Source organism: Dendrobates tinctorius, unplaced genomic scaffold (genome assembly GCF_039654945.1).
Source record: "Dendrobates tinctorius isolate UK_male_01 unplaced genomic scaffold, ASM3965494v1 ptg000046l, whole genome shotgun sequence".
In the NCBI taxonomy this organism is placed as follows: domain Eukaryota; kingdom Metazoa; phylum Chordata; class Amphibia; order Anura; family Dendrobatidae; genus Dendrobates; species Dendrobates tinctorius.
Window position 1 is genome coordinate 78,619,070 of NW_027361714.1, and position 27,101 is coordinate 78,646,170.

A 27,101-nucleotide genomic window follows, 5' to 3' on the forward strand; every position below is an offset into this window, starting at 1 on the left:
ACACCGTCCAGCAGCCATCAGTGTGCATGAGGGAAGCTGCCGTGTGGGGGCGCTGCAGTGCTGGCATGAGCTTCGCCTTACTTCACAGTATCAGAGAAATGTATTCTGCTCATGTATTCTACAGACATTATCATCCCTGTCCCCATTGGGGCTCACAATCTAGATTCCCTACCAGTATGTCTTTGGAGTGTGGGAGGAAACTGGAGTACCCGGAGGAAACCCACACAGACGTGCAAGGGAAGTGCACCGCGCTTCCCTTCCCTGCTCGCCACCAGTCAGCGATTGACAGGGCGCTTTTCTTCCAGTGGCCTACCTAGTGCAAGCGCCATCCTTCTCCATGACCGTACACGCACAGAACGCTGCGGGATAGAGAACGTGTCAGTTGTGATCAGATTGCGCCATACCCTGGCTGTGTTTTTATTATACATACATTTATTTTTTTCTTCGTCAGAAAGTTCAAGAATGACACAAATGTGCCACAGTGGTAACAATCACCAACAGAGAACTAGATCAATAAAGATGGCTGTACAAAACACAAAGTTTTAAAAATATCACTCCTTCCATAAGTCAAACCCAATGTGGATGGCAGTGCCATAGAAACTATTTTCTAATAAAAAAGAGAAACAATAATAAAACCAACCTGGAAGGGAAGGTAGTCGGACAAGGGGTCTTGGATTCAGAGGCTCAGTTTTCTGTGATCAGGGCCGAAAATCATCAGAGGGTCTACCTCCCATCCAGAAAACCCACTTTTTTAGAAGCACTCATAAATTACTAACTATAGAGGAGAGCAAAAATAAAAAATAGGAACAAAGAGCAATAAATAAAATACGTAAATGTTGTTGTTTACAAAAATTGAGTAGAATAAGTAATATATGGTATATATAACAATATGAAAAAGGGAATCGGTGACACCAAGATGTCACATTCAGACTGGGTCTGGTATATAAAAGGAGGTTAGTTGGTGAAATCCATATACAACATATACCCAAATACCCAAAGAATATACAATTGGCCATAAAAGAACAGCAAGTGTGGAGATATAAATAAACAATAGCCGCCAGATAAGAAGCTTATAAATAGTTGAATAAGCAAATATCTCTCAATTATTGAGTATAAAGTGCAATATAAGTGGTCCAAAACACGGACCTACAATAATAGTGCATAAGAGAAAATATTGCCTGACAGCGAAAATAGCGTTCAGTAATATCGGCCATAAGAATACGTAGAGAAGGTATATGCAGGCTTTGAATACGTTAAATGTTGCACTTTTTTTTAGCACAAATTGCAAAAATGACTTTTAGTAAAAAGAAAAAAAAAATGCATTTAAAGGGATCTTTTCAAGCTGTCATTTTAGCAGCTGGAGCTATGCAGTCTTCTAACTTCCTGATCTCTGGTAGGGTGGCTCTCCTCCTGGTGAGCAGCAAGAACTGTACTGTAGTATTAGAACTATAAAGCTGAGCACACGTTCTGCTGTAACGCAGTCAGCTGTCGGTGGCTTGTTCTGGAGTCCACTCTATCGCTGTAATAACAGGGCATTTGAACAAGCACATGGCTCCAGATAGTGAGAGCTGGAGACCTGATCTAGGAGAATCTGATGACGTGTGCTTGGGATTTTGCAAGATTTATCACAGCAGGTTGTCAGGAGTTATGAGGGAGCTTAATGCCTTACTGCTGTATAGAAATGAATGAGTTGGAGAGAGGTGGCTGGTATATTAAAAGAAAACTCCTTTCCTGGAATATAACTCTGTGCAGGCACTAGTGGCTTAGCTAAATGTAAACCAGCTGAACACTATGAAAGATAAGTTCTCTTTCAGTGACATACATAACTAGAGTTGTATAGGCCCAGGTGCAAAATTTGGACTGGGGCCCCCACCAGTTTGTTGGTCAAATGTTTGGGTCCCTTTAATAATGTTCCCCCACCTGGCGCTTTCCTCCCAACACATTTAAACATAAAAAATGACCGATTCTTATTACTTTTCCTCGCTCCTGCTGCACGCACCACCCTCTTACCATTGTGTGGTGCGTGGCCAGCATATGGAGGCAGGTGGCACATGGATGTGATGTTATGTGCTGACTGCAACTGGCACGCTGACGTCAGCTGCTGGCCTCTGATCAGCCAGCAGTCTGCACTATATCTAGTGGGCCAGTGGTTGTCTGCACAGCAGTACAATTCAGCTGAATGTGAGCCCAAGGATGCACATTTACCTGAATATGGGGCTGGAGTCGACAGTGCACTCTGTGTGACCGCAATCATTATGCCCCAGCTCACATTGCAGAAGATTGACAGCAGATAGGAAAAGCAAGTCAATTGAAAACTTACTTATTTTCATGCTGTTTAATTATAGCAATTTAATAATTTGAGAATACTCATTCAATTAAGATTAAAAGGTCCCCAGAGGTGGACAATCACTTTTAAGTTGTAGCCATGTTTATTGCTTTCTATCCATTCCATGGCTGGTACTTCTCAATCACCATTTTACCAAGTGTTTTGCCTGTACCTCCCCTACAACATAGTGTCTTATGTTATAGTAGTGTGTAAAATGGCCTGTTTACCAAGATATGTATACATGTCTACTAAGTTTCTGTAGTCAAAGTGACGGCCAAATATTGACTATGCAATATTGCACACTGTCAGGATTCTGCTGTTAGGCATCTTTAGCAATCGTTATGTGACCACAAGTATTTTGTTTGCATACTTGTGTTCACATGATGACTAGCAAGTATTATGGCTTTTCTTAATGTTCTAGCTCAGGGTTCCCCAACTCCAGTCCTCAAGGCCCACCAACAGATCATGTTTTAAGGATTTCCTTAGTATTGCTCAGGTGATAATTGGTGTATTTGTGAACCCTGCTGAAGCTGACAAAAGAACAAGTTCCTGACTGCATAAATTGCACACTGTTATGATTCGGCAAGCTGCACTCGCATACAGTGACTGAAAAATTTTTTTGGAGCCCAGAGAACCCCTTTAATGTACTAAAGTCAGCCACCTTAAGGTTGGCATAAATAAGAGAAAGTGTCTAGTAAGATTATAAAAATCTATTACCACCACTGTGATTAATTTGGCACATCATCAGAATACCTGAGCAAAGTAACACTTTATAACAATTTCTTTGGAAGTTTGGACCACAGTCCTAGGATACATGCCCACAATGATTTTTTTTGGTAAGTTTTGACTGTTGTGAATTTTCCATGCGACGAAAACGCAGTGTCTTACAGTTCCAGCAAAGTGGATGGGATTTATAGGAATCTCATGCCCACTGTTCTTTTTTTATTCAGTGTAAACTCACCTGCGGTGTGGGTTTTAGATAAGAACTTTGAATGATTTTCTTTTTTTCTTTTCTTTTTAGGCTCCTGCAGACAATGGAAGACGTGGTCCATCATGTAGAAGCAGAAGGGAAGATTAATTTCCACTCTCATGGGCATGTGGGCACAGTTCTCTCCAGTTTAGAGGAGCAGAGGAAAAAGAACTTCCTATGTGACATCACTCTCATGGTTGAGGATGTGCAGTTTCGAGCACATAAAGCTTTGCTGGCTGCTAGCAGTGAATATTTCTCCATGATGTTTGCTGATGAGGGAAACATTGGCCAGTCAGTATATGTCATAGAAGGGATTGTTTCTGAGGTTTTTGAATCCTTGCTGCAGTTTATGTACACTGGAAATGTACGTATAAGTGAAAAAAGCCTCAAGCAAATAGTTTCAACAGCACATGTTCTAAAAATCGATAATTTGGTGAAAGCGTATATAGAGTATCAGCAGGAGCTGCTCAAACCTCCGGCCGAAGTATCTGATGACAAAACAGTAGAGGAAGCCGATGAACATGTATCAAAGCGAAAACGAGGAAGACCGAAGAAACACCCTGAGCAGATTAACACACAGACAGAGACCGAAGAGACAGAGAAAGAACCAGACAATGCCTACATCCCAGAAACTGTGGAAGAGACATGTTACTCCAATGGAAACATGTTACATGACCATGAAGTTGCCGATTTTGCTGCAGAGGTAACATGTGACTTAAATCCCAAGCCTCAGGAAGAGCAGATTATACTGGACAGTCAAAGCAAGCGGAGATCTCGGAGGACCACTAAGCCGCAAGATTATAAAAGTGGAGAAGACAATGAGGCTCGTAAACCAGCAAAGCATTCTTCAAAGCATTCTTCTGGCAAGAAAAAGCTGTCTGCTTCTGAATATTCCTGCAAAGACTGTGGAAAAGTGTTCAAGTACAATCACTTCTTAGTCATGCACCGGAGAATTCATACAGGTATAGATAGTTTGGGTTCAACAGAAAAACTATGATGGACTCATTGAAAAAGAAAAGCACAGTTATAGAAAAGCTACTGTCCTCCTTTGCTGAATAATTCCAGATTGCCACCCCGTAGTATTGTCCAGATGAGCGGTAGGTCATGTTGTCCAGCACCACATGCGTTGACTGCTCATATTTACCCATCGTCTTTGTCCCAAACGCCTGTGTGTGGTCAGGCCTCACTTTACCAAAGATCTTATGCAGTAGTTGTTTTGCTGTTCTAGGTCCCCCAGTGATCAACTAGTTTAGGCACCCCCCCATTTTACAGCCATATGCCCTTAAAGGTAATATAAAAAAAAATACTAAACCTGTAAACCTATAAAAATATATGTGGTTAGTTTGTGAAAACATCAAGACCATTGATTTTCCCTCCAGCTTTGATGAAGGGACAGAGTGGATCCAAAGGTGCCTGATTCATGCCTCTTAATGAATCGGGAGTGTCTGATCGGTGGCGTACACCTCGCCACAAATCTTAATCCAGTTAGAGACTGGAGCAAGATTTCTGGCGTCGCGCTCCCATCTCCACCGATTTTGGCAGAGCTGGGCAAAACTGTCGTGAAAACAGTTGCCGGAAAATGTAGCAACTTTTGAAAGCTTTTTGCAGCAGATTTCTAGCATAAAAGCTTCGATGAATCCGGGGGCTTTATATTTATAGTGTGAGCTACATTCACACACAGAATGGTGTGCATTGTCCCATAGTACCTGGAAGCATATTTGATTTGTGAGCACGGATAGTGGATTCTGAAGTGGTGAACATTTAAGTCTCATAATTGTCGACTGAGTCCTCTGCAATGTACGTTTAGTGTCAAAACTGTTTTTTTTTTTTTTTAATATTTCAGGAGAGTGTCCGTTTACATGTGCTGAGTGTGGAAAAGGTTTTTCCCAGAAGCATTCTCTGCGGGTCCATGAACGCATACACACTGGAGAGAGACCATATAGCTGTACGGTCTGCAGTAAATCACTTTCAACCAAGACTTCGCTAATGGAACATATGCGTATACATGCAGGTAAGCTTGTATCGTTTATATTTTAGAGCTGTATTATAAGCTTCTTGATCAGTCTTAAAAGGGCTCTTCCAAGAGTAACATATTGATGACTTATGTGTAGGATAGATGATCATTTTGCCATACCATGTGATCTGACACCCGGCACTTCCATCAATTAGCTGAAATGCCTCGGCAGCATCTGGAAATAAGCCATATACATTGTTTAGTGGCCGCTGATGATTACCGATGCTTGGGAGATTTGATTTTTAATGATTGCTGGAGAGAATACAGCCAGACAGTGGCAGCTCTTGTAGAAATATAATATTGGTCCAAATCTTATACATCGCCTCTCTTGCTGCTTTTGCTGACTATATTCTTTCTTTACTTGGCAGAGGAAAAATCATTTACTTGTGACAAGTGTGGAAAAATCTTCAGTCAAAAGAGGCAACTGAAAAGTCATTACCGTATACATATAGGTAAATACAATCGTTATTGTGACCTATTTTACTACTGTTTGGTCATATGGGGTAGGACTAACCATTTGGCGTACAGAATAATCTTATGCTGTGTAACCACTTATTAGGAAATATGTTTTTCTCCTTCGCCTCATTGGGGGACACAGACTGTGGGTGTATGCTTCTGCCGCTAGGAGGCAGACACTAAGTGAAAAAGAGAGGTTAGCTCCTCCGCAGTATACACCCTCGCCCCTATTGCGGGCGGAAATCAGTTTTTTGCTTAGTGTCCATGGAGGCACACGTCTGTTTTTTTCTCCAGACCTTTTCTTCATCTTTTTCCCATGAAGAAGTGAAAGGGGCAAAGGATCCTATTGAAAGGGTCCGATTTCCCCAAACCAACAACGGCCGAGCATGTGAGAGTGTCGCCTCCACGTATCCTCTCCCGCGACGTGGGGTACAATGCCAGACTTAGCCCTGACCACCCCTAGGTATTGAAACCATGGGCTGTACAGAAGCACAAGACTAGTCCGTGTGGCCCCCACTGCTCCACCAATGCTCAGACTGCGGTGCTGCAAGGTGGCGGACGGTCCCTCTCCTCACCCCCTGAAGGGGTTAGATGGAGCTAGGGTGCCTGCACCATTCTATTTGTTTTTTGTCAAAGACCCCCTCACATACCTGCTCTGCAGGCGGAAGAGGATCATTGGAGAGAGGGTCTGGGAGGGCTTGCAGAGGATACGTCAGGTGGTAGCCTGGGTCAGAAACGCCGCACCGGACAGTAGCGCCATACCGCGCCCCCCTCGGTTGGGTAGGGGGAAAAATTGAGGCCGCTTCTTCGGCCGGAAGTCCCGCGCGTCACTTCCGCCCGTCCTGCACTGGGCGACGATAGAAATCGAGGCCCCGGCTTCGGAGCGCGGCTAGGCTGCAAAGCGGAAATACCGCCCCTAGACCCGTTTTCACAGACTGGCGCGCACCACAGATGTCGGCGCATGATTTGAAGGAAGATCCACGTCGGGGGGGCGCAGGACTGGGGTAAGTGCCCGAGAGTCCACGCTACAGGGAAAAACAAGGTGCGACCTCCTCCCCATAGACCCAGCAGCGGACAAATACAGCATGTCCGAGAAGGCAAAGACGCACACGTTCTTTTACGCTGCATGCATCTCTTGTCGGGCTGCGTTTCCGCGGGAGCAGAGCAAGCATTTATGCAAAGCCTGCGATTCTGAAAGCGCCAGGAGCCCTCCCCTGCGACCGCGACCAATGTGTCAAATCCCCCAGAGTGGGCCCGATCACTGTCACAATCCATGGCGTCGCTTACGAGAGCAATAGAGTCCCTTGAAGCCCCAGATAAGGGCAGGGACTGTGGCTCGCTGTCTTTAGAAGGAACCTCCACCTCACTAGAGCCTCCGGCCTGCAGAGGCCGCTCTCACTCCAGGCAGACCCGGAGGAAACGAATACACACGGTGTCGCCCAGTCCATCCGGTGCCTTGGCATCCGTAAGCTCGGCTTCTCGCTCCCCGTCACCAGTGGTTGATAGCGAGCAGACCTCGGATTGCGACTCAGATGAGCCCCTTGACCTGGATACTCCAGGGTCACGTGAAACAGTGGACAGCCTCATAGAAGCCATCAATCAGACCCTGGGGATTGAGGATGATCCCGCAGCGGCTATGGGGCATAAGGTGGCATTTAAGCGAGTGAAGCGCCTGCACAGAATTTTTTCCTCTCACCCTGAGTTTGAGGACATAGTGCAGCGGAATAGAGAACGTCGAGACTGGCGTTTCTCGGGTCAATAGGCACTCGAAGCAAGGTATCCGTTTGCTCCGGACCGCCGTAAAAAATGGATGGAATCCCCGATAGTGGATCCTCCGGTTTCACGCCTGGCCACTAAGACCCTGTTATCTGTCTCTAGTGTTTTCCTCGATTAAGGATCCCACGGACCGCCTTATTGAGATCCTAGCTCGGTCAGTATATGAGGCGTCAGGGTCTGCACTCACTCCCTCGTTCGCAGCAACTTGGGTAGCTAAGGCTAGGATATCATGGTCAGAAACATTAAACAAGATCGCGCAGGAACAGGATCTACCTGCAGAGATTTCGGAGGTCGCAGGTCAGATGGCGATGGCCGGACGGCGTCTTTGGATGCGGCCAATTGTTCGGCATTTGCTGCCGCTAATGCAATCTCTATCAGAAGAGTCCTGTGGTGGAGGACATGGCGAGCCGATTCTACTTCTAAGAAGTCCTTGACTTCCCTGCCTTATCGGTGCGGCCGCCTATTTGGGGAAAAGTTGGACCAACGTATCTCCGATGCCACAGGAGGAAAGAGCGGGTTTCTCCCTCAACAAAAGGTCAAACCGTTTTTTCGTCATCCTTTTCAGGCACGTTTTCGGGCCTTTTGCAACCCCGGGTGGACTACAGGGCCCAATTCCGCCGCCTCAGGCCGCCCCAACCAGGATAGTGAGCGGCAGGTCTCATATAGAGCCAACCCATTGGGGAAAATGCGTGCTGAGCAAGCCAGATCGAGAGGATCCAGAACCCAAAGATCATCGGCCAAATGACTTGAGGCCTTTACCAGATGACACCAGCAGGGTGGGCGGCCGCCTACTCGGGTTTCACCACGTCTGGGCCAACGTTGCTCACGACGCATGGGTAGAAGAAGTGGTGTACTCAGGTTACAAAATAGAATTTGTCAGATGCCCTCCAAGACGGTTTTTTTCTTTTCCGGCTTCCCAGGGTAGATGCCCAGGCAAGGGCTCTATTGGGAGCCATCAAATCGCTCCAGCACAACGGAGTCATTATACCAGTGCCGGAACACGAAAGAGCTCAGGGTTTCTATTCCAACCTCTTTGCAGTTCCCAAAAAGGACGGGTCAGTCAGGCCTGTGTTGGACCTGAAGCTTCTGAACAGATTCGTCAGGATCAGACATTTTCGAATGGAGTCTCTCCGTTCAGTCATATCGGCCATGGAGCAGGGAGAATACTTGGCCTCAATAGACATCCAAGATGCATATCTGCATATTCCCATTTTACCTCCTCATCAGAGGTTCCTATGCTTCGCCATCAACGATCAACATTTTCATTTCGTAGCACTTCCCTTCGGCTAGCCACGGCCCCAGAGTGTTCACAAAGGTTATGGCAGTTGTCATGGCCATACTGCATTCTCGAGGTATAGTCATCTTGCCTTATCTGGATGACCTCTTGGTCAAGTGCCCGTCAATACGGGCATGCGAGGAAAATGTCAGCATCACGCTGGATACTCTTGCCCGCTTAGGGTGGTTTGTCAATGCGAAGAAGTCATCCCTTGTGCCAGCTCAGAATATCTCCTTCTTAGGAATGATCTTCGACACTTGCCGAGGGTTGGTGATTCTCCCTCAGGTAAAGGTACTGGCTCTCCGGCAGGGAGTCCGGGCACTTCGCCAACCAGTCCCTCATACCATCCGATCTGGGATGAGGATTCTAGGGAAAATGGTGGCAGCAATGGAAGCGATACCTTTCGCCCAATTCCATCTTCGCCCCCTGCAGCACGCCCTCCTGTCAGTTTGGGACAAGAAACCTTTCACTCTCGATCGGCAGTGTCGTTTGTCCTCTCGGGTCAGGCAGTCTCTCAGATGGTGGATAACCAGTTCCTCTCTGACCCACGGGAAACCATTTCCCCAAGACCATTGGCTGGTGGTGACAACCGACGCCAGTCTCCTCGGCTGGGGAGCGGTGTTTCACCACCACACAACCCAGGGACGTTGGTCGCCACAGGAGGCACGCCTCCCGATCAATTTATTGGAGATACGAGCAATTCGGCTAGCACTCCAGAAGTTTTGTCACCTTCTAGCAGGCCGCCCTGTCCGAATTCAATCGGACAACGCCACGGCGGTGGCTTACATAAATCACCAGGGGGGCACTCGCAGCAGAGCAACCATGCGCGAGGTGGGGCATGTTCTTCAGTGGGCCGAAGCAAACCACTCGGTGATTTCAGCAGTTCACATCCCGGCGTGGAAAACTGGGCAGCAGACTTTCTCAGCCGGGAGGGTCTTGCGTCCGGAGAGTGGTTTCTACATCCCCAAGTCTTCCAGCAGATTTGTCAGCGGTGGGGGAACACTGGATGTGGACCTGATGGCTTCCAGAGTGAACGCCAAGGTGCCCACTTATGTCGCTCGGGCCAGGGACCCGCCGGCAATCGCTGTGGACGCGTTGGTTCTGCCATGGAACCTGTTTCGCCTCCCTTATCTATTTCCCCCGCTGCCACTGCCTCCGAGAGTCGTCAAGAAGATCAAGACGGAAGGTGTGCCGGCAATCCTGCTGGCCCCAGATTGGCCTCGTCGAGCGTGGTACGCAGATCTAATGCTGCTACTCGCCGTCGTCCCTTGGCGCCTTCCAGAGCTCCCGGATCTACTTTCTCAAGGGCCGATTTGCCACCCGAACTCAGGGGCCCTGTGTTTGAAGGCATGGCCGTTGAATCTTGGATTCTAACCCAGGCAGGGTTCGGGAGAAAGGTGGTCGCTACATGATTAGCGCCCGGAAGCCTGCTTCAGCATGAATTTACCACCACACCTGGAAGGTGTTCTTCGCTTGGTGTTTCTCCGCTGAGATTCTCGATCCCCAACATCTTGGCTTTTCTCCAGTCGGGCCTAGACTCGGGCTTGGCCCCGAGTTCCCTCAGGAGACAAATATCGGCTTTATCCGTTTTGTTCCAGCGCAGAATTGCTACCAATTTGCAGGTGAAAACTTTCATCCAGGGAGTCTCCCATTTGGTACCTTAATAAGGCGCCTATGGACGCCTGGGACCTTAACTTGGTACTAAGTGTTCTGCAGGAAGCTCAATTTGAACCACTTCATGAGTTTCTTTGAGGTACCTTTCGTGGAAAGTGGTGTTCCTAGTGGCCATCACTTCTATCAGGCGGGTCTCGGAGCTGGCGGCCCTATCCTGCCGAGGTCCGTTCCTCACTTTCCATAAGGATAAAGTGGTGCTCAGACCAGCCCCTCCTTTTCTCCCGAAGTTTGTGTCCTCTTTTCACATTAATGAGGATGTTGTCTTGCCTTCGTTTTGTCCAGCACCGGTGCACCGTGTGGAAAAGGCGCTTCACACGTTAGACCTGGTAAGAGCCCTCCGGAGATACGTGTCGAGGACGGCACCCTTTCGTCAGACGGACACGCTGTTCGTGCTCCCCGAAGGGCGCAGGAAGGGACTCACTGCCTCAAAATCGACCATAGCCAGATGGATTCGTTTGACTATACAGGAGTCCTACCGCATTAGAGGCACGCCGATTCCAGCAGGGATCAGCGCGCACTCTACTCGGGCAGTGGGCGCCTCTTGGGCGCTTCGGCATCAAGCGTCGACGGAACAGATTTGAAACAGCAACCTGGTCCAGCCTGCACACATTTGCCAAACATTACAATATCCATACTCAGGCTTCAGCGGATGCGAGCCTGGGTAGAAGGATTCTCCAAGCAGAGGTGGCGCACCTTTAAACAAGAGGTGCATGTAGCTTGGATCGGTGAGTCAATCTCCCACCCAGGGACTGCTTTAGGACGTCCCACAGTCTCTGTGTCCCCCAATGAGGCGAAGGAGAAACATGGATTTTTGTGATAACTCACCGTAAAATCCTTTTCTCCGAGACGCTCATTGGGGGGCACAGCACCCACCCTATTAGCCAAGTTGGCTCTTTTGTTTAAATTAATATATGTTTACTTATTTGATATAAGGGTGGTGTTTTTTTTTTTTTTCTTTGGACATGTTGTACCTGTATTAAGGCTGATTTTGTTGTCGTCCTACTGCTTTGGCACCAAACTGATTTCGGCCCGCAATAGGGGCGAGGGTGTATACTGCGGAGGAGGAGCTAACCTCTCTTTTTCACTTAGTGTCAGCCTCCTAGCGGCAGAAGCATACACCCACAGTTTTTGTGTCCCCCAATGAGCGTCTCGGAGAAAAGGATTTTACGGTGAGTTCTCACAAAAATCCATGTCTTTTTTATTTAATTTTTTTTTTTTACAATTTTGAGCATGATTTTAAAATTTTCTTCACTTGACCCATCCCATTCAAAATGCCAAATATTGTGGATTTTTTTAGCGTCGCAAGGTGGGCAGGCATTGTGAATCCTTACAAGTAATATTGACAGCTTGAAATAAGGACAATTGTTTAATAGTGGTGCTAGATGTCTAAAAATATTGGCGAAGCTTGCACTCACTGTGTATATATTATTTATCTTCACCTACCATAATCGCTTGATGAACAATAGTATAAGGTCATCCTAGAACATATCTTGTGTTTTGTTTTTTTCTAAATTTAAATTGGATAATGAATTATCTCTAATATGCTGGTTAAAAAAAGAAACAAACTGGCTTAAATTAACCTCTCACCGGTCATAACCTTTCTGAGTTTTACATCTTGTGGGTATGTTGTTCTAGAGTTAGTGGGAATATGTCTTTAGGATCAGCCCTTCTAAGTCATCTAAATGGACATGCAGATGAATAAGGTGATACCTTAATATCTGTGATCTAATATCTTATTCCAGAGAAATCCATGTTTTTCTTATATGTAAATGAGTTGTTAAGATCTATGGACCAGACATAGATCTCCTCGAGAATCTGCCCCCAGAGTTTATGATAAATGAAAGAGGGAGTTACAAGTCTAAGGCTACTTTCACACTTGCGTTTTCTTGCGCTGCATTTTTGCGCATACATGCGCATGCGTTTTTTCCCTATATTTAACATGGGTGCGCATTGTCATGCGTTTGTGCGCGTTTGTATGCGCATGCGTTTTTTTGTAGTGTGCGCTCGGGCGCACAAAATGCAACCTGTTGCATTTTTTGTGCGTCCGACCTGTCTCAAAAAAACGCATGCGCACGGAATTCACCTAAAAATACATTAAAGTCTATGTGAGCGCTGACGTGCGCATGGTCATGCGCACATCAGTGTTTAAAAACGCATGTGTTTTTTTATAAAAACCATGTGCAAAAAAGAAAACGCATTAAAAACGCATGATGCGTTTTTATGCGCGTTTGCACTGCGCATGCAGCGTAAAAAAACGCAAGTGTGAAAGTAGCCTTACACATTACAAAAAAATGGTAATGACCAGCATTAATATGTCAGAGCCTGAGCATACCATTCATATAATGTATAAATAACCGTGTGTATATATATGTATATACCTCTACAGTCCCTAACATATACGCAGGACTAAAATAAGACCAATTGCTAATATTAATGAGAGGGAGAGGGGCTGAACAACCAAAAGGACGATCACAAAGGCCAAGAATATTGTATAAACATTTAAAGTTTTAATAAATCCTTAATTACAAAATGACAAGTCAGGACAGAAAAGGGATAAAATGACACACATTGTCATTGTTAGGGCGCCCCCTGAGGAAGGAGTGATATCCGAAACGTGCGCTGGGATGGGCAAGTGCACCACTGGGCTTCTGGGGTGACATCTATCAGGTAATAACCAGTCATGTGAAATTATGCTTTACTTTGATTGATTGTTTTCTGCCTTTACCTCACCCTATTATTTCATTGTGATGGGTCAATGCTCTTGTGCCCCTTTTCAACTTGATGATATAATCTGCTCATGCTGTCCATCGGGCCCCTGCATGTTTAACTGACAATGTGTGTCATTTTTCCCTTGTCTGTCCTGACTTGTCATTTGGAAATTAAGGATTTAATAAACTCCATATGTTTATACAATCTTCTTGGCCTTTGTGATCGTCCTTTTGGTGATTCAGCCCCCTCTCCCTCACAGTCAACTCTAAGACATGTAGATCAGGAGAAAAGACTGTCAGTCATTACTAGAGATGGGCGAACCCGAACAGTAAAGTTCGGCATCCATACCGAACACCTACTATTCGGGCACGGACAACAAACATGGACTTCACCAGAAGTCCATGTTACTGTTCGAGTTCGGCCCCCCCAAACACCGGGTGTTTACCACACTGTCATGCGCATGACAACGCAACAAACACCACTTCTGATCGGCTGTAGAATCATCACTGCCAGTCAGACAGCCGCGGTACCCACGCTGTCAAGACAGCGTGAGCAGTGCACGCATCTGTGATCGGAGGTATAAATTTTACCTAACAAATATATCGTGGCACTACTGCGTTGGTGCACAAAAGAAGGTTCCCACACCAGTATAATAATGTAATAAATTTTTGGCACTCAACTTGTTGCAAAGTGAAGATTTTTATTGCAGTCTCAATAATTATTAGACGTTTCGGCTTTCACATATAAGCCTTCATCAGTAAGCTGCAAATCAGATACAAATGTACAATACAAGTCAAAGCTACATGGTGTACAAGTGATTAAAATAACATACAGAGGATAACACAATGTATCCATAGTGGTGCACTAGTGATGGGTGGGACGGGTTGAGGTATAGGGAAAGGGAGGAAAAACATTTCTTAGAAAAAAAATTTTTTAGAAATTTTTTTTTTTAAAAATAGGGAGGAGAGGTGTATAACCTACCCAGACTGCTCTCTTGAAAGAGTCTGTAATGTATCTAGAGTGACAGAAAGAGGAGTACATATATAGTATACATAACAATGATTGTATTAAGTTAGTAACAAATCAATGGTAAGTCACTACTCACTCAATAGTAAGGTACCACTATATTAGTGTTATTTTAATCACTTGTACACCATGTAGCTTTGACTTGTATTGTACATTTGTATCTGATTTGCAGCTTACTGATGAAGGCTTATATGTGAAAGCCGAAACGTCTAATAATTATTGAGACTGCAATAAAAATCTTCACTTTGCAACAAGTTGAGTGCCAAAAATTTATTACATTAAATTTTACCTTCAGTCACTATTGTCAGCTGATGGGCCTACTGCTCCCATCAGCCAACGTCTGCTGCCGCTAATAAGAGTGAAAACAGGAGCGGCTGATGGGAGTATGCCCCGGCAGCATCTGGAAATAAGCCATATACATTGTTTAGTGGCCGCTGATGATTACCGCTGCTTGAGAGATTTGATTTGTAATGATTGCTGGAGAGAATACAGCCAGACAGTGGCAGCTCTTGTAGAAATATAATATTGGTCCAAATATTATACATCGCCTCTCTTGCTGCTTTTGCTGACTATATTCTTTCTTTACAGATCAAAAATCATTTACTTGTGACAAGTGTGGAAAAATCTACCGTCAAAAGAGGCAACTGAAAAGTCATTACCGTAGCCATATAGGTAATCAGTCAATTCCTGCGCTGTAAATAAATCATAAAAAAAAAAACTGGTGTGGGATCCCCTGTATTTTTGATAACCAGCTGGACAAAGCTCACAGCTGGGGGCTGCAACCCTCATCTGTCAGCTTCAGCAAGGCTGGTTATCAAGAATAGAGCGGTCCCCATGCCTTATTTTTCAATTATTTAAATAATTAAAAAAAAAAAAACGTTGTGGGGTCCCCCCTTTTTTGACAACCAGCCTTGCTCAAGCAGACAGCTGCGCGCTGATTTTCTCAGGCTAGTAAGGAGCCATGGATATTATAGCCTAAAAATTGCAGCCCGCAGCCGCCCAGAAAAGTCGCATCTATTAGATGCGTCAATTCTGGCGCTTTGACCAACTTTTCCCACTTGCCCTGTAGCAGTGGCAAGTGGGGTTCATATTTGTGGGGTTGATGTCACCTTTGTATTGTCCGGTGACATCACGCTCACGGCTTAGTAATGGAGAGGTGTCTATAAGACACCTATCCATTACTAATCATATAGTTATATAGTAAATACACTTTGTGCAGAATTATTAGGCTAATTAGTATTTTGATCACATCATCATTTTTATACATGTTGTCCTACTCCAAGCTGTATAGGCTTGAAAGCCAACTGCCAATTATGTAAATCAGGTGATTTCCGTCTCTGTAATGAGGAGAGGTGTGTTCTAATGACATCAACACCCTATATAAGGTGTGCTTAATTATTAGGCAACTTCTTTTCCTTTGGCAAAATGGGTCAGAAGAGAGATTTGACGGACTCTGAAAAGTCAAAAATTGTGAGATGTCTTGCAGAGTGATGCAGCAGTCTTGAACTTGCCAAACTTTTGAAGCGTGATCACCGAACAATCAAGCGTTTCATGGCAAATACTCAACAGGGTCGCAAGAAGCATGTTGACAAAAAAAAGGCGCAAAATAACTGCCCATGAATTGAGGAAAATCAAGCATCAAGATGCCATTTGCCACCAGTTTTGCCGTATTTCAGAGCTGCAACGTTACTGGAGTATCAAAAAGCACAAGGTGTGACATACTCAGGGACATGGCCAAGGTAAAGAAGGCTGAAAAACGACCACCTTTGAACAAGAAACATAACATAAAACGTCAAGACTGGGCCAAGAAATATCTTAAGACTGATTTTTCTAAGGTTTTATGGACTGATGAAATGAGAGTGACTCTTGATGGGCCAGATGGATGGGCCCGAGGCTGGATCAGTAAAGGGCAGAGAGCTTCACTCTGACTCAGACACCAGCAAGGTGGAGGTGGGGTACTGGTATGGGCTGGTATCATCAAAGATGAACTTGTGGGACCTTTTCGGGTTGAGGATGGAGTGAAGCTCAACTCCCAGACCTACTGCCAGTTTCTGGAAGACACCTTCAAGCAGTGGTACAGGAAGAAGTCGGTATTGTTAAAGAAAAACATGATTTTCATGCAGGACAATGCTCCATCACATGCATCCAAATACTCCACAGCGTGGCTGGCCAGTAAAGGTCTAAAAGAAGAAAAAATAATGACATGGCCCCCTTGTTCACCTGATCTGAACCCCATAGATAACCTTTGGTCCCTCATAAAATGTGAGATCTACAGGGATGGAAAACAGTACACCTCTCGGAACAGTGTCTGGGAGGCTGTGGTGGCTGCTGCACGCAATGTTGATAGTAAACAGATCAAGCAACTGACAGAATCTATGGATGGAAGGCTTTTGAGTGTCATCGTAAAGAAATATGGCTATAGTGGTCACTGATTTATTTTTTTAAGGGGGGGTTTGAATGTCAGAAATGTTTATTTCTAAATTTTGTGTTATATCGGTTTACCTAGTGAAAATAAACAAGTGAGTTGGGTATATATTTGTTTTTTATTAAGTTGCCTAATAAATCTGCACAGTAATAGTTACCTGCACAAACAGAGATCCTCCTAAGGTAGCCAAATCTAAAAAAAGAACATAGTTGTTCAATAATAAAAAGAATCCTCTCAAATACAACTTGCCTAATAATTCTGCACGCAGTGTAAAGACAGAATAAAGTCTTTTATTTGAAATTAAACAAAACACACTTTTACTTTTTTATTTAAAAATAACAAACACAGGTAGGGATAATACCTAATTCCAGTAAAATCGTCGTCTCTTGCAATAAAACAAAAATAAAAAACAACAATATCCCTCACCCATCCATCGTTCTGTCCCACGCCATAGTCCATATCTGGGATTATTCAGTTTTCAACCTGGACGGTGCCATGATGCGACCGTCCAAGATGAGAACCACTGATGAATGAGCTGCTGTGAGTGCAGCCTCAATGACCAGAGGTGACATCATTGAGGTTACTGCATGTCACTAACTCTATGTTCCCAGCCGGGCTGAACTGCGGTGACCTCAATGAGATCCCTGCTAGCACCGTGAGAAAGTCTCACGGTACAGAGGCAACTTCACCGCAGTTCAAATTCACAGCAGTGGAATTCTCCCAGTGAACTCCGGTGAACTCGCCTCTGCATTGTGAGACATTCTCACTGTGCTAGCGGGGTTCTCCCCGCAGTTCAGCCCGGCTGGGAATGCAGCCTCAGTGACCTGCGGTAACCTCGATGACGACACTGCGCTCGCAGCTGCTCATTCACCAGTGGTTCTCAGCCTGGACGCTCGCATCTTGGCACAGTCCAGGTTGAAAGCTGTTTATCCCCAGATATGTATTATGGCGTGAGACAGAACGGCAAATAGGTGATGGGTATTTTTTTTTATTCAAGTTTAATTACGGGAGAAGAGGGATTGAGTGGAATTAGGCGTTAGGTGACTTTAAGTGTGTTTTGTTATTTATAAATAAAAGTTAAAGTGTATTTTGTTTCATTTCAAATAAAATACTTTATTTTGGCTGCGTATTTACAATACAACTATTGGATTAGTAATGGATAGCTGTGTTATAGACGCCTCTCCATTGCTAATCCATGAGCTTGATGCCACAGAGAATACAAAGGTGAGATCAACCCCACAAATATGAATCCCACCGCTACAGGGCAAGTGGGAAGAGCCGGGCAAAGCGCCTTTTATGGGCGGCTGCGGGCTGGTATTTATAGGTTGTGGAGGGGGGCAATACCCATGGCCCCTTAGCAGCCTGAGAATACCAGCCCCCAGATGTCTGCTTTAGCAAGACTGGTTGTAAAAAATCGGGGGGGACCCCACATTGTTTTTCTTCTCCTTCGCCTTATTGGGGGACACAGGACTGTGGGTGTATGCTACTGCCGCCAGGAGGCTGACACTAAGTGAACACAAAAAAAGGTTAGCTCCTCCGCAGTATACACCCTCGCACTGGCTGAAGGCGAACCCAGTTCATGCTTAGTGTCCTTAGGAGGCATACATGATTTTTTCAAGACATTCATCTTTTTTTCTATTAAATGGGTCCGATCTCCCCAACTAAAAACAACAGGCGAGCATGTGGAGTGTCGCCTCCACGTATCCTCTCCTGCGACGTGAGACGCGATGCCGGACGCAGCCCTGACCACCCTAAGGTATAGAAACCCTAGGCTGTACAGAGGCATAGGTGCAGTCCGTGTGGCCCCCACTGCATCACCAATGCAATAGGCGGCTGTGATGGAAGGAGGCGGACGGTACCTCTCCTCATCGCTCTGAGGGAAAGATGGAGTCAGGGTGCCAGCACCGTCCTTTATACAGCCCCCCTCCCCCCATAACCTGGCGAAGCTGGTGGCTGAAGCGTTCCTGGCAGGTTCAGTGCAGGGAGCAAGGTTGGGCTGGGAGGGCTCCTGCACGGCGTTCACCTTGGCCTGTATGACGGTCCGGCGTCCTCTCCCGTAGTACTGGGCAGCCTCCGCAAGCGCCTGACGCAGGGGGGGCACCTCATCCCGGCGCGCAAAATCCCAATGCTGTATCGGTATCATCCGGCCGGTGCCGGCACTTTACCCCGGCTTCGGCCTGCACTAGGCGGCGGGCGGAAGCCCATGCACCGGAAATTTACCTCCAGCTTCGGCCTACGCTAGGAAGTCCCACCCCCACAACGCGTCTACTTCCGGGTGGCCCGCTCACTCGTCGAGGGTCGCATTTTTGAAGTCAGGAAGCAGCCGCAGATCCCTCTGCAGCCTTTCCAGGGGGCACAGGACTGGAGTAAGTGCTACACACCTCCCCCCGTCGCTTGCAGCGCCAGTCTTTTTGCTCAGAGGCAGCACTAATCTAAGCTGCTCAGTTTATACACTCTTGCAGACTGCAGGCATATTACCTAGCAGGTCTAGCATGTCAAGAAGGACCAAGACACACGCTGTTTTATTTGCCTCATGCACCTCCTGTCGGTCCGCTTTTCCGCAGGCACAAAGTAAACAGTTATGTGAAGCCTGCGAATCCGAACGTGCCCAGGAGCCCTCCCCTGCAACCGAGCCCAGTGTACCAAGTCCCCCTGAATGGTCTCTCTCTGTCGCAGTCTATGGCGTCGCTTACAAGAGCAATCGAGTGCCTTCAAGCCCCAGATAGGGGCAGGGACAGTGGCTTGCCTGTCTTGGAGGGATCTTCCACCTCACTGGAGCCTCCGGCCTGCAGGGGAGCTCTCACTCTATGCAGACGCGGGGGAAACGAACCCACACGGCGTCTCCCGTTACATCTGGTGCCTCGGCATCCATGAGCTCCGCCTCTTGCTCACCTTCACCAGTGTACGATAGCAAGCAAAACTCAGAATACCACTCGTACCCGCCCCTTAATTTGGATGCACCAGGTTACCAGAAGACAGTTGACAGCCTCATTGAGGCCATCAACCAAACCCTGGGGATTGACGATGAATCCACCTTGACCTCAGGTCACAAGGTGTCATTTAAATGGGTCAAACGGCCTCATAGAGTATTTTGCACTCACCCAGAGTTTGAAGACATAGTACAACAGCACAGGGAACGGCCAGACAAACGTTTCTTGGGGCAGAAGGCGCTCGATGCTAGATACCCATTTGCTCCTCATCTCTGTAAAAAGTGGGCAGAATCCCCGACGGTAGATCCACCCGTGTCGCGTTTGGCCTCTAAGACCCTGTTATCCCTGTCTAATGGTTCCTCTATTAGGGACCCCACTGACCGACTCATAGAGAGCCTAGCTTGCTCGGTGTTTGAAGCGTCAGGATAAGCCCTCTCTCCCTCGTTCGCTGCAACTTGGGTAGCTAAGGCCATGGTTTCCTGGTCATAGTCATTGAACAGAGCCCTGCAGGGTATGGACCTGCCGTCTGAGGTAGCTGAGATCGCAAATCAGATCGCTTTGGCCGGAGATTACTCCATTAGGAGAGCTTTGTGGTTGAGGACATTGCAGGCAGACTCAACCTCCAAGAAATCCCTAATTTCCTTGCCCTATCAGTGCGGCCGATTATTTGGTGAGAAGCTAGACCAGCTCATCTCTGACACCCCAGGGGGGGGGGCAGCTTTCTCCCTAATCAAAGGGTTAAGCAGCCATTTCGTTAAGCAGCGGCCAACTCCCGCCAGTTCAGGTCGACCCAATCAGGACAGAGATCGTCAAATCGCGTATAGAGCCAACCCGTTGGGGAGGAAGCGATCCCACCAGCCCAAATCGAGGGGATCTAGGTCCCACAGATTCTCAGCCAAATGACTCAGGGCAATTTCTGGTCGACACCAGCGAAGTAGGCGGCCGCCTGCTCTGGTTTTGCCATGTCTGGCTCACCGTCGTTCACGACGCATGGGTAAGAGAGCTGGTGTCTTCGGGATACAAGTTAGAGTTTATCAAACATCCCCAAGACGATTTTTTCTTTCTCGTCCTCCTAAGGTGGAAACCCGTGCGCGGGCATTACTCAGAGCCATCGAATCACTCCTGTGCAACAGAGTTATTATTCCCGTACTGGAAAGCGAGAAATTTCAAGGTTTCTATTCCAACCTATTCGTGGTCCCCAAGAAGGACGGCGCTGTCGGGCCCATTCTGGACCTGAAGCTTCTGAACAAATTTGTCAGGGTCAGACATTTCCGGATGGTGTGTCTCCGCTCGGTCATATCTGCCATAGAAAGGGGAGAATATCTGACTTCTATCGACATCCAAGACACCTACCTGCACATCCCCATTTTTCCCGCACATCAAAGATTTTTGCGCTTCGCTATCAGCGACCTACGTTACCAGTTTGCAGCCCTGCCTTTCGGACTAGCCACCGCCCCCAGAGTATTCACAAAGGTCATGGCGGCTGTCATTTCCATCCTGCATTCCAGTGGCATAGCTATCCATCTTGCCATAGTTGGACGACCTCCTGGTCAAGGGCCCTTCGTTTCGGGCATGCGAGGAAAGCGTCAACATCACGTAAGGTACACTTTCCCGCTTAGGGTAGCTAGTCAACCTGAAAAAGTCATCCCCTGTTCCCTCAGAATATTTCCTTTTTAGGGATGATCTTCGACACCTCCCAAGGGTTGGTAATTCTCCCTCGGGACAAGGCCCTAGCCCTCCAGCAGGGAGTCCAGACACTTCCCCAACCAGTCACTTGTACCATTCGTTTTTGCATGAGGATCTTAGGGAAAATGGTGGCAGCAATAGAAGCAATTCAGTTTGCCCAACTCCATCTTCCTCCCCTGCAGCTCGCCCTCTTGGCATCTTGGGACAAGAACCCGTTTACTCTCGACCACCGGTGTCGGTTGTCCACGAAGGTCAGTCAAGCATTCAGGTGGTGGATAACGAGTTCCTCCCTTCTTCAGGGGAAGCCTTTTCCCCCGAACTATTGGTTGGTCGTCACAACCGACGCCAGTCTCCTCGGCTGGGGAGTGGTTTTTCGCCACCATACAGCCCAGGGAAGTTGGTTGTCTCGAGAATCACGCCTCCCGATCAGCCTTCTAGAAATATGAGTGATCCGGCTGGCTTTGCAGTATTTCCATCATCTTCTAGCAGGCCGCCCCATTCGGATTCAGTCGGACAATGTCACGGCCGTGGATTACATAAGTCATCAGGGGGGCACCCGCAGCAGGGTGACCATGCACGAGGTGCAGCATATCCTCCGCTGGGCTGAGAGAAACCACTCTGTGATCTCGGCATTCCACATTCCGGGCATAGAGAACTGGGCAGCAGACTTCCTCAGCCGGCAGGGTCTTGCGTCCGGGGAGTGGTCACTCCACTCTGAAGTCTTCCGGCAGATTTTCCAACATTGGGGAACTCCGGATGTGGACCTGATGGCCTCCAGGGTAAACGGCAAAGTGCCCATGTTTGTCACTCGGTCACAGGATCCAAAGGCAATCTCCGTGGACGTGTTGGTTCTGCCATGGACCCAGTTCCGTCTCCCGTACCTATTTCCCCCGCTGCCACTACTTCTGAAGGTCATCAGGAAGGTCAAGGCAGAGAGGGTCCCAGTAATTCTGGTTGCCCCAGATTGGCCTCATAGGGCATGGTACGCAGATCTAGTGCAGCTACTCGCCGACGTCCCCTGGTTGCTGCCAGAGCGCCCAGACCTGCTTTCCCAGGGCCCGATCTGCCACCAGAACTCAGGGGCCCTGTGTTTGACGGCGTGGCCATTGAATCTTGGATTCTGACCCAGGCCGGGTTCTCCCAGAACGTGGTCGCTACAATGGTTAGCGCCCGGAAACCAACCTCAGCTCGTATCTACCGCCACACCTGGAAGTTTTCCTTCACATGGTGCAGGGACCTCGGTTATTCCCCGCTGAGATTCTCCATCCCCAACATTTTAGCCTTTCTCCAGACCGGCCTAGACTCGGGCCTAGCTCCAAGCTCCCTCAAAAGGCAGATTTCTGCCTTATCCGTCCTGTTCCAGCGCAGGATCGCTACCAATCTGCAGGTAAAAACCTTCATCCAGGGGGTTTCCCACATGGTACTTCCCTATATGGCCCCCCTGGACGCCTGGGACTTTATCCTGGTCCTAAGCGTTCTGCAGGAATCTCCATTTGAACCACTACAGGATGTCTTGTTCACATACCTTTCCTGGAAGGTGGTGTTCCTCGTGGCTATAACGGCAGTGCAGGAGCCAGCTGATGAATACTCCCATCAGCCGCTCCTGCTCTCACTGTTATTAGAGGCAGCAGGCGTCTGCTGATGGGAGCAGTAGTCCCATCACCTGACACCACTGACCAGAAGTAAACTTTATACCTCTGATCACAGCTACGTGCTCACACCGTTTTTTGACAGCGTGGGATCTGCGCCTGACCGGTGGTGATGATTTCACCGCTGAGCCGAAGTGGTGTTGGCCTGCATTAGAGTGCGGCAAACACTGGATGTTCAGGGCCCCCATTCAAATGAATGTGGTCCGGGTTCGAGTACTGTTCTGGTACCCAAACGTTTTGTAACTGTTCGGCCTGACCCGAACATCCAGGTGTCCTCCCATCTCTAGTCATTGCATGTCTTACACTGTTAATGCCACATTTATTTAACCCCTTTCCGACGTCAGGAGTAATAGTGCACTGACGTCAGACTTCCTCCCTTTATTGTGGTCTCCAGCGGTGAGTCCACTTCTTTCCCGGGATATGTCAGCTGTTTTGAACATCGGGCCGGAAATCCGCCCACCGGTGACCTCCATCACGTGATTGCAGGTCACCAGTTCGTAGGCATGACCACCAGCGGTCTCCTGGAGACCTCTATGGGGTTGTCATTGCCGGCTTGCTGTGAGCGCCACCCGGTGGTCTATTGAAGCATGCCAAAAATTGAAAAAAATTTTTTTTTTTAAAAATATAAAAGTTCAAATCACCCTCATTTCGCCCCATTCAAAATAAAACAATAAAAAAAATCAAACATACACATATTTTGGAATCGCCCGTAGCAGCGTAGCGAGTAAAAAGTCAAAACTCCATAATTACCGTATATACTCGCATATAAGTCGAGATTTTCAGCCCATTTTTTTGGGACTGAAAGTCCCCCTCTCTGCTTATATGCGAGTCATATACGCCAGGGGGTCGGAGGGGGAGCGGGGGTGTCAGATCATACTTACCCCCCGGCACTGTCTCTGCAGGCCCCCCCGCTTCTCCCACGGTCTCCCCTCCTACCTTCAGCTGTCACGTGGTACCGCTCATTAAAGTCATGAATATGCGCATGTTCATGACTTTAATGAGCGGTACCACGTGACGCTGAAGGAAGAAAGGGAGACCGTGGGAGAAGCGGGGCTGCAGAAACTGCGCCAGGAGGTGGTAAGTATATGCAGTATTCACCTGTCTGCATTCCATCGCTGCTCGCCGCTGTCCTCCCCATCCTCTGTCAGTGACGTTCAGGCAGCAGAGGGCGTGGTGACATAGTGCGCGCCGCGCCCTCTGCTGCCTGAACAGTCACTGACAGAGGACCTGGCCGACAGCGGCGAGCAGCGATGGACCGGGGACAGGTAAATATCTCAGGTGCCGAGTCCTGAGTCAGCGGCGACACGGTACTTGACCCTCATAGCGCGCCGGTGTCCCCGCCTGCTTAGGACCCGACACCTGGCCCCCAGGGACAAGAGGTGAGTGTTTTTTTTGTTTTTTATTTGCAGCGGCATCTTATGGGGGCATAATCTATGGAGCATTTTATGGGGCATATTCTATGGAGCATCTTATGGGGGCATAATCTATGGCGCATCTTATGGAGCAGCATATGGGGCATATTATTCTATGGAGCATCTTATGGGGCCATAACCTTTATGGAGCAGCATATGGGGCATATTATTCTATGGAGCATCTTATGGGGCCATTATTAACCTTTGTGCAGCATTATATGGGGCTCCTGATTCAAGTTGGATATTTAAAAACATTTAACCTACTGAGGTCTCAATTAATTTTACTTTTATTGGTATCTATTTTTATTTTTGAAATTTACCAGTAGCTGCTGCATTTTCCACCCTAGGCTTATACGCGAGTCAGTAAGTTTTCCCAGTTTTTTGTGGCAAAATTAGGGGGGACAGCTTATACTCGGGTCGGCTTAGGCCTCTTTCACACTTCAGTTTTTTACAATCAGTCACAATCCGCCAGGTTTTGAAAAAAACGGATCCTCAATTTTTTTTGAGGATCCGTTTTTTTCCCCCATTGACTTCCATTAATGGCGGATTGTGACGGATTGCCGTCCGTTGCATCCGTTTTTTTTGAGGATCCGCCAAAAGTTGCTGTCCGTCTCCATCCTCAAAGATTTCAAAACGGAGCTTGCAACGTTTTTTTCTCTGGCGGATCCTCCAGACACTCGTTTAACCCGAAATTCTTTCTGGGTGCTGGATGAAAAGGAAAAAAAAAATATTTTCTCTCTCTCTCTCTTTCTCTCTCTCTCTCTCTCTCCCCCCCTCCCCCTCCCCCTCCCTCCCAGCGATTCCTTTAAATTTCCTCATTTTCAGGATCCGTCTGAAAACGGATCCTGTGCCATCCGTTCACATCAGTTGACAACGGATCCGCTTGTCTGACTTTTTGGCGGATTCAACTGATGCAAAAAACTGAAGTGTGAAAGAGGCCTTATACACGAGTATATACGGTACTCTTTTTTTCTCCTTCGCCTCATTGGGGGACACAGGTACTGTGGGTGTATGCTACTGCTGCCTGGAGGCTGACACTGAAAAAAAGAGGTTAGCTCCTCCGCCGCCGTATACACCCTCGCCCCGACTGCGGGCAGAAACCAGTTTTTGCTTAGTGTCTGTTGGAGGCACACGTCTGTCTGTTTCCAGACTGATTTTTTTTTTTTTTTTCTTTTTCCCCATGAAGATAAGACAGGGGCGATGGACCCTATTGAAAGGGTCCGATCTCCCCAAACCAACAACGGGCGAGCACGTGCGAGTATCCCTCCACGTATCCTCTCCCGTAACGGGTTTTTTGTCCCGATGTCCTTTTTTCGCATGAAGATGAGATAGGGGCGACGGATCCTATTGAAGGGGTCCAATCTCCCCAAACCAACAACGGGCGAGCACATGTGAGTATCCCTCAAGGTATCCTCTCCCGCAGCGTGGGATATTGTCAAATCACGGAGGTGAGATACGGGCGACGGACCCTATTGAAAGGGGCCGATCTCCCCCAACCTACAACGGGCAAGCACGTGTGAGTGTCCCTCCACATATCCTCTCCCGCATGGTGGTCATGATGCCGGACTTAGCCCTGTCCACCCTGGCGTATTGAAACCCTAGGCTGCACAGAGGGACAAGTGTAGTCCGTGCGGTCCCCACTGTCCCACCAATGGTAAGACTGCGGTGCGGCAAGGCGGCAGACGGTCCCTCTCCTCTCCCCTGCAAAGGGTTAGATGGAGTTATATGGCCTCCCCTCTACCTGAGCTGGACGGAGGAGGATGGCCGGGGAGGGCTCCTGCAGCGGCGCTTAACTTCTCCCGGGTGAGCAGAGATGGGCGCTTCTGGAAGGAACGGATCGGTTCCCAGCCTTGGTTCTGGCCCCTGGGCAGATGGTGAAATCGAGGCCGCTGCCGGAAGTCCCCGGCGTCGCGTCACGGCGGCCCCGCCCCCCGTGGCCTGGGCGGACGCCGAAGAAATTTAGGCCCCGGCTCCAGGCCAAAGCTAGGCCGCACTTGGAAGTACCGCCCCCAGGATCCCTTTCTTCCGGGGGCCCGCCCGCAGTGTGGTGCGCAGAATGAAGCAGCGTCTTGCACGCCAGGACACAGGGGACACAGGACTGGGGTAAGTGCTGCCCCCTAGCTCCACAGAGAGTGCTGCTAAGAGAAAGAGCGCGCTCCCCCGGCGGTGTTTTCAGCACGGATGTCTGACAGGTACAGCATGTCAGGAAAATCTAAGATGCATACGTTTTTATACGCTGCGTGCATCTCCTGTCGGTCCGCTTTTCCACAGGCGTAGACCAAGCGAGTATGCGAAGCCTGCGAGTCCGATTGCGCCCAGGAGCCCTCCCCTGCGACCGAGCCCAGGGTACCAGGTCCCCCGGAATGCACGTTATCACTGTCGCAATCCATGGCTTCACTTACGAGAGCAATCAAGTCCCTTCAGGCCCCAGATAGGGACAGGGACAGTGGCTCGCCTGTCTTAGAGGGGTCCTCTACCTCACAGGAGCCTCCGGCCTGCAGGGGCCGCTCTCACTCCAGGCAGACCCGGGGGAAACGAACCCACATGGTGTCTCCCGGTTCATCCGGTGCCTCGGCATCCGTGAGCTCGGCTTCTCGCTCCCCGTCACCAGCAGTCGATAGCGAGCAGGGCTCAGACTACGACTCGGACGAACCCCTTGACCTGGATACGCCGGGGGGGTCAGGAAACGGTTGACAGTCTCATTGAGGCAGTCAACCAGACGCTGGGGATTGCTCATGATTCCACTCTGGCTTTGGGCCCTAAGGTGTCATT

The 27,101-nt window shown here is 48.1% G+C and overlaps 2 protein-coding genes across 6 annotated transcripts in view; both read left to right on the forward strand.

Moving 5' to 3' along the window:
- Positions 1-27,101, forward strand: part of PPIL6 (peptidylprolyl isomerase like 6) — a 252,837-nt gene that overhangs the window by 59,099 nt on the left and 166,637 nt on the right. The window lies entirely within an intron of this gene.
- ZBTB24 (zinc finger and BTB domain containing 24) overlaps positions 1-27,101 on the forward strand; it is a 43,755-nt gene that overhangs the window by 344 nt on the left and 16,310 nt on the right. For 3 of the 5 annotated variants that reach the window (XM_073576022.1, XM_073576024.1, XM_073576023.1), the window contains exons 2-5: positions 3,348-4,258; positions 5,140-5,307; positions 5,679-5,762; positions 14,816-14,899. In XM_073576022.1, the coding sequence (XP_073432123.1) occupies positions 3,361-4,258; positions 5,140-5,307; positions 5,679-5,762; positions 14,816-14,899 (1,234 nt within the window). In that variant the 5' untranslated portion in view covers positions 3,348-3,360. The remainder of the gene's footprint in view (positions 1-3,347; positions 4,259-5,139; positions 5,308-5,678; positions 5,763-14,815; positions 14,900-27,101) is intronic. The other 2 variants (XM_073576026.1, XM_073576027.1) reach the window with 1 other exon arrangement.